The following is an 8,030-nucleotide window of genomic DNA, read 5'->3' as shown; positions in this document are numbered from 1 at the left end:
TAATGTTCTATAATTAAAGTATTGTTCAAGTCAAGTCCTGGTTAAGTACTGAACATTATGAAGAGTAGCTTATCGAAAGGAAGCTTTGTGTGAAGTCACTTTTTCAGTATTATCGGTCTTTGCAAACAATTTTTAACTCTATTATAGATAATTGAGATTAGGTTTGGGCATTCGGGTATGCGGGTCGGGTTCGGGTAAAACCCGATCGGGTACGGGTCTTTCGGGTAGAGGAGTTTAGGACCCAATAGGGTAAATCTAAAATATCGGTTCGGTTTCGGTTCGGATCTAATCGGGTTCGGGTCGGTTCGGGTTTAGATTTTTAGAACCGCTAAATACCCAAAAAAATCGGGTACCCATCGGGTTCGGGTATTTTATACCCAAATACCCAAAATTTTACCAAATACCCGAATTTTATCCGAAATTTTATCCTAATATCCGAATTTTATCCGCAATTTTACTCTAATATCCGAGTTTCACCCGAAAATTTATCCGAATAACCGGAATTTTTTCCAAATATTTAAAAAATTTACAAGCATCTCGCGTATAAATATATTTTGTCTTAAATATTTAAATATAAGTGCATTTAGTTTTTGGTAACTATTCTCGGATATTTAGATATAAATGTATTTAGCTCAAATATTACATATATAAAAAGTTTTATATGTATAAGTATATGTAATTTCGGGTAATCGGGTACCCGTTCGGGTATCGGGTTCGGATCGGGTTTTACCCTATACCCACGGGTACGGCAATACAAGACCCAATAGGGTAAATAGCTAATACCCGTACCCGCCCCGAACCGGTTTTTTCGGGTCGGTTTCGGTTCGGATACTCGGGTACGGTTTTTTTGCCCAGGCCTAATTGAGATCATAAAGTACCCACAATCAAATTGTTTAATAACTAATAAGTGCCAAATTTACAAAAGGAATTGAACCAAATATTAACCAGACTCTACGTCCCCCTTCCATGGATGTCCTAAGAAGAAATAAAAAGAGAGCTTCCTTATATAAGAGCTCCTGGGATGATGCTTATCTGAAGTGTTTTTTGTGGGCTGCTGATAGTATGTTTAGCCATAGGTTCACCAGGATTGTCTTTGCTTTTGAAGACCCCTCGCTGGTGAGTGCTATTAACAGGCCTAAAGCCTGGCTTTCTTTTAGAATGCAGGTCTCAGAGTTGGAGAATGCGTTGAAAGTTTTTTTGGAGTGGGTGGTAGTGTTAGAATCGAGATCAATGAACAGAGGACCCTATCTCATTGCCCAAAGTGTGACGAAGTACAACTTGGCTCACTCTTATGTAGCTACCGGTCATCCGGATTGGCTACATGATCTCTTTGTTAGTGAGATGGGGTGTTCCTCTGTTTAGTCCTTTCTATTGGCTTTTTTTGTTTGCTGAGGTCTGTTTGACCTTTCGAATAGCCATTCTTTTGTATAGCTTGAGGTAAATGTGTTCTGGTTTGATATCAGCACCTGTTGCTCAAATTTTGTATCTCCTCTTGATCAATATATATTTTACAGATGAAAAAAAAAAAAGCAAGAGCAAACAGAGAACCAACAAGTAAAGAAGGTAATTTACATGTGTCATCAAATTTTACATGTCTAATAAACATGATTAATGGCTATCAGCTACTTAAAATTAAATAACGTTTGACCATAACTATTGTTTCCAATATGACAGTCAAATAATTTTTGTGATAAAAGTACAGTCAAATAATAATAAATAAAAAAGAAAACCTTATCCGAAAAGTATAAATCACATACTTAAATAACGTAGCTCGTAGCATAACTATTGTTTTCAATATGACAGTCAAATAATATTTTTATAAAATGATAGTCAAATAATATTTGTTCAAACAAATAATGATAAATAACTTTATTTCTATAACTTGATCGCCCCATAATTATATAAATCTCCTTTCAGTTGTCTCGAAGTTTTTCATCAAGTTCTATCAACAATATTCAGTTTACTAGATTAGAAATTTATTTTAAGAAAAGAAAAATGGCAAAGACAGCTTCTTCACTTGTTCTCCCCATCATCTTCCTTGTTATGTTTGCTTTAGGTATGCATTTATATTAATGTTTATTCGTAAATGTATATTCAAAAGTAAAAATTACTTTACCTTCGGCTTTACTCATCGAGATATTCCCCAATTGTTATAGTTCATATTGTGATGTTAGCCTTAGTTAGTATGCATTTACCTTTATGGTTTATTCATAACAATATTCAAAACTTTTCATATATTCATCAGAATATATATATATATCATTAAGATTTTTCTGTTCGATGTATTGATTTCTCGCAAGTAGTATTAACTTTTTAATTTGTTATCTAAATATAAAAACGGTTTTGTGGATATAGTTGCGCAGAATATGGGATGCATGGCAGTTCTTGGCTCGTGTGGTGTTATTAGTGACTGCAGTATGGCTTGCAAGTCTAAATTTGGATCAAACGCACGTGGCTACTGTGACCGAGATGGTGGTTCTGGAACATGTGTTTGCGTTTATCCTTGTCCGGCTGATAAGTCCCATACGTTATAGATACATGTAGTACTATAAAATCAAAAATTCTTCAAAATGTATAATTAGGAACACAATATTAATGTCAAAACCGTGATGCACGTTTTTCGTGATATTTTTAAAACTATATTTTGGATCGAGACTTTGATATCAAGAAAAAAAAGTAGCACACAATATGCTTGTATGCATGTTGGTGGGGATTGCGTTTTTATCTGTGTTAACCATCCTCTTTTCATGTGTGTTATCCAGCATCTCTTCATAAATGTTTATATATAAATTAAACATGTTTGACTTAAAAGTATTAACATAAATAATTTTATTTTATAAAATAGTATGTGTTTGAATGATATAATCAACCCCGTTCTATAATGTTTCTAACATATATCATACATATATTTCTTAAATTCTGAAGTATAACAACATGACTTCATGGAAAAGACTGCAAACGGGCAGCAAACAAATGTACAAGATTATTTTTTTTAATAACATTATTATGGGTGGACAAAGCCCGACCCTTATCTCCATCTATATTTTGTGGGATAACGCGATTTACTAAATCAAACTCAATTGAAAAAAAACTGCAAAGATCATGAACCATTAACCATTTGAATAAAACTATATTTACCAAATTTACAAAATGGCTATCTTTACAAAATTTATCTTAGTTAGTATTTTATGTTAGCCGACTAGCAATAAGCCAATAACCAATCATTCAACTATATATGCTCAATCGATCCATTATCTTTAGTAGTTTAGTTATAGAATTATGATCAGAGTATTCTGAATCGAACACAATATACGAATATTAATATTCTCATAAAAGATTACAACTACAAACCTCAATTACAAGTGGAAGTCCACTTGGCCCATTGGTTGACTAAGGGTTAATTAATGCTTCTACACCAAGAGGTCTGGGGTTCGAGTCCCAGATATTGCGATTTATTAATAAATTTGCAGATTAAAGGAGGCAACGCTGCAGGATATCTCCAGCGAAGTACAATTATAGCCGTTCGCCAGGATTCTACGCAGAGAGGGAAGTGTCGTCAGGTCGTGGATCATTGAAGGTGTCCGTCTAGAGCATGGAGAAGGAAGTGTCGTCTGTCGTGGATCTAATAAGGGTCAGAAGGAATTGTCCGTTGTAGAATCGTCTATGTAACAGTTCTCATAATTTGCAATAAATAATAAATAATAAAAAAAAAAACCTCAATTACAAGTATTGCAAGTTTCTAAATATTTTTTACAATTTGTGATTTTTTGTATTTTAATAATTCCCATGCTTCCACTTTTGCTCTTTCCTTTTTTTTTATTTATTTTGATATCATCTAATATGTTTATATATGTTGTATATCTCCATTTTATAAATCAAAAATTTTTAATTTTCAGATTTAAAAGTTAAGGTTATTAATGATTAAAAATTTTATTACTTTAATTTACAGTTTTAGAAATTCAAAATGTAAAAACTTTCTTTTCCAAAACAGATATGGTTCTATATATATATATATATATATTTTAAATATCTTTTTAGTGGCCTCTTAGTTTTTCAGATTTATCAACTAAAATGACTCTATAATTAATCAGTTTAAAGAGAAGAAAGAAAACACTAGCAATAATAATTATTGGTCAAACAAATAATGGAAAATGATTGTATTCTAAACTTGGTTATTTCATTTCATATTGCAATAAATCCCCATCATCTTCCTTATTATATTTGCTTCCGGTATTCGTTTATCTTAAGCTTTTTTATATATTAAAATAAACTTTTTCACCAATATTCATTGGTGTATACCAATTTTTATAATTTTGGTAATTATATTCATTGCGATGTTAGCTTTAAATATACATTTTAAAATAATAATTTTTAGTTTCGGCTATATTCATTGGTGTATACCAATTTTTAGTTCAATATAGTCATTTCTCCTAATTACAAATAACTTTTTGCTGTCGATCTATATCTTTAAAAATGGTTTTGTTGGATGTGTAGTTGAGCCAAATATGGGATGCATTCAAATTATTGGCAAATGCATTAAGATTCCAGACTGTAGTGCGTCATGCAGGAAATTCCTTGGGCCACAGGCAAGTGGCTTCTGTGACAACGATGGTGCTGGTGGAACATGTATTTGTACTTACCCATGTCCGACTAAGGAAACGCATATGTGATTTCTGATGTACATTGAAATCTCAAATTCTCCAAATTATATAGGTAGAAATCAAAATTCAAAATAATGTCAAGATCGTAGGTACTACGGTTTTTTTGTAATATTGTTAGAGCAATATTTTGCAATCGACAATTTGGTATCAATATAAGTTACGAGAAAATGATATTTTCAATTGGATATTAGAGTTGTGAACTGTCGTGCCATCTTGCAGTGGCGGATCCAGAAACTATTTTTATATGGGATACGCTTAGGTTAAGGGTGTGCCCTATATATATCAAATACGTGAATCGGATTTTTCAAAATTCGCCATGTTCTCTCTGATTTTTTTTAAAATATTTCGGATATTATCGGATTATTTTGATAGATTCGGATTCAGATAATACTTGAATCAAACAATATCCAAAACATATAGGTTCTAGACTTGTTCTCCAATCAATTATCCGAACTGACTTGGGCCTAAAATAGGCATGACATTCGGATATTGGTTTGGGTTCGGTTTGGAAATTTTGGTACTAGAAGTCAAGGTATCATTCATGCATTTTAAAATTTCAATTCGGCTACGATTCGATACTTTTCGGGTTCGGGCGATTTGAATAGCTGATTCGAGAACCAAAATTGATATTTTTCGGATATTGTTTGGTTCGAGTACTTTTTACATGATTCGACCCAAAAAACCTGAAAAATATCTAAAATATTAAATACCCAAAAACCTCATAATTTAGTCCAATGAAAAAGGTATAATAGAGGAGTAAAATTTTATAAGTACTGTTTGAGTCAATTACTTTGGTCTTTGTACCCAAACCTATCAAAATTACCCAAGATGTCTGATTAAGCCGGCAAATAAATTTTAGAGGGAGTAACATGTTTAGTTGAATTTGAGATATATCTAGGTAACCGTTCGGTTTCGGGTATTATATTATCGAAACGAAACGATACCTTAAGTAGCTGAAGAGAAGATCCAACTAAGGGGTGTTATTGGTTTGTGATTTAAATAGAGTTTTAGTTACTTAAAATGTTATGTAGAATATGTTGTTATTCAATATAGATTTCTTAAAAATCTGTTAAAGTTTGGTGTTATTAATTTAAGATTTGTAAAAAGTAATCTAAAATCTTCATAAATCTGAGTTATTGGATTCATACTTTTATAAAGTCAATAAAAGTTTTGTGTTATTCAATTAAAACAAAAGAATCCATGATTATTAATGAATTAAATTATTATGTTATTGGTTTATGACTTTCTACACTTTTCTTCACAAAATATAGTCATGTAAAGTATCATCAAAATAGAGAGATTGTTTGGGAAACTTTACAAGATTATGAAAAACTAATCAACAAGATTATAAAAAACTCTCTAACAATAGTTTAATTTCTTTCATTTGTTTACTTTCTATGATTTTATTAAACTCATCAAGATTCTTTGTAAATTAGGAACCAATAAAACCCCCTAAATATTTTAGATGAACGGAACCTGAGTACAAATGACAAATCCATAAATATTATTACCTTTCAAATCCCTAATATTCATTTAAACAATAGTTTCTATATCTCTCTCATAAAACAAAACATCTCACCTGACCAAAAAAAATGAAATCATAACCTCTGTTTTGACCGATAATCATATTTTCTATGGAAGTAACTTTATTGGTCATACCAATTTTTGCAATAAATTGATGTGTTTGAAAATCATAATTACATTAGCCTATTTGTGGACAAAATCTTAATGTTCTTTTGACCAAATGTTTCTTTTAAAAGTTTTGAAAAATTTTCTTTTAAGTTGAAGTCCATGATGCATTATAATGATGTCCCAATAACATACAAGCAAGCACTTAAGAGAGATATAAGTTCAGCAAAAAAAATCTAGGAAGGGAGAAAAATATGGAGAGGATGACATCAATTGTCTTCATTGTTAACTTACTTATCATTTTTACGTCAGGTATTATATAATCTTCTATATATCTTTCAACTGTTCTGTTTTTCTTTTGAAAATTCATTTAACACATATTTTCTTACATTTTAAAATGTTCAAAAATACAACTTTATGATCAGAAAAAATGAATTTTGGCATAACTACTTGTTTTTGTCATGAATAGGGATTTGATCGTTTATTCCCTGAATGAAATAAAGTAGGCCATCGGATTTTGGATTTTTTTTTTAAAGATATTAGTTTTGACAAAAAAAAAAAGGATATTAGTATGATTGTGATATGATATTTTTCTAGCGATTAAGTTTTACAAATATAACACATATAAGACCTAATATGTCTTAGCCATAAAAAATGATAACAAATAAACTAAAATATTTATTTATGTTTAATTTAATAATAAATACAATGTTACAGTTGTGAATCAGACTAGAGCAGATACGTGTACAGATGGATTAGGTCTTTGCAACGGCTGCGATGAGAGATGCAAGGCCAAGCACGGACCATCGAGCGAAAGCAACTGTGATCGCAGTATTGGGGTAGGGCTATGCGTGTGCTACTACCAATGTGGATCCCCATCACCACCCGTGCAGAAGAAATGCAACGGTGGGGCTGGTATATGTAGTCAAAGATGTCAAGGAACATGTTGTGATATGAACTGTGCACAAAAGTATAATGGTGGACATGGATTTTGTAACACTCTTGGTACATTTAGTTTGTGCCAATGCGAATATCCTTGTTAAAGTCGGTTGACAAAAGGTCCTTAGTGTTGTACGTTGACATCATCATATCAGTAAACGTTTTGAAATTAACCTTTTGAATGAGCTAAAAATGATTTTTTCCATACATGTTTTTGTTACTAAAGGTTTAAAACATTTGAAGTCAGACTTCGGAATAAACCATAAATGGATTTCCATAAATATCGTAGATATTAGAGGAAATTGATCAAACGTTGATTTTTATATTTCTATAAGACTTTCTTTTGACTACAAGAATGTTCAAACATGCTTTTTTTACTTATCGATGTACCAAATCAACAGATTCTAATTTTTTTAAGCTTATAATCAAATTGAATTGTAGATATTTACCCCCAACAAATATTAAATGTAAGATATTAATCAAAAATAATTAATCTAAACGTAGATATTTAGATTGATTAGATAAAATACTGATATATTGGCCGAATATAAATACTTATCGATGATGAGATTCCACTAGGTGTCAGTTTAATTAGTATCATACATGTATGTTGATGCACGAATTTCAACTAAGTATTTGTAAATTTTTTGATAAGGGAAAAAAATGATTCTCATTGAGTTGAAGGTCGGGAGTTAGGTCGTTCTCGCGACAAACATGGAGTTTATTAATTTTCTAGCTACAGTTTGTGAACGACTGCCTACGTACCCTTAGAAAGGCCATATTTGCAGTTAGACCATCTGT

The 8,030-nt window shown here is 31.3% G+C and overlaps 3 protein-coding genes across 3 annotated transcripts; all 3 read left to right on the top strand.

Moving 5' to 3' along the window:
- Positions 1-1,775: 1,775 nt before the first annotated feature.
- LOC9305469 (defensin-like protein 171) lies at positions 1,776-3,184 on the top strand. Its single transcript, XM_002869352.2, has 2 exons — positions 1,776-2,056; positions 2,356-3,184. The coding sequence occupies exons 1-2, from the start codon at positions 1,996-1,998 to the stop codon at positions 2,532-2,534; spliced, it is 240 nt and encodes a 79-aa protein (XP_002869398.1). The 5' UTR covers positions 1,776-1,995; the 3' UTR covers positions 2,535-3,184.
- Positions 3,185-4,443: 1,259 nt separating this feature from the next.
- On the top strand, positions 4,444-5,619 carry LOC9305468 (defensin-like protein 173). The gene has a single exon (XM_021019642.1). It carries the CDS (start codon positions 4,506-4,508, stop codon positions 4,668-4,670), a length of 165 nt encoding a protein of 54 aa, XP_020875301.1. The 5' UTR covers positions 4,444-4,505; the 3' UTR covers positions 4,671-5,619.
- Positions 5,620-5,970: 351 nt separating this feature from the next.
- On the top strand, positions 5,971-7,436 carry LOC9303443 (defensin-like protein 182). The gene is made up of 2 exons (XM_021019649.1): positions 5,971-6,602; positions 7,008-7,436. The coding sequence occupies exons 1-2, from the start codon at positions 6,545-6,547 to the stop codon at positions 7,331-7,333; spliced, it is 384 nt and encodes a 127-aa protein (XP_020875308.1). The 5' UTR covers positions 5,971-6,544; the 3' UTR covers positions 7,334-7,436.
- The last annotated feature ends 594 nt before the right edge of the window (positions 7,437-8,030 follow it).

Source organism: Arabidopsis lyrata (assembly GCF_000004255.2).
Source record: "Arabidopsis lyrata subsp. lyrata unplaced genomic scaffold ARALYscaffold_7, whole genome shotgun sequence".
Lineage (NCBI taxonomy): Eukaryota > Viridiplantae > Streptophyta > Magnoliopsida > Brassicales > Brassicaceae > Arabidopsis > Arabidopsis lyrata.
This window is presented reverse-complemented; position numbering and strand designations above follow the sequence as displayed.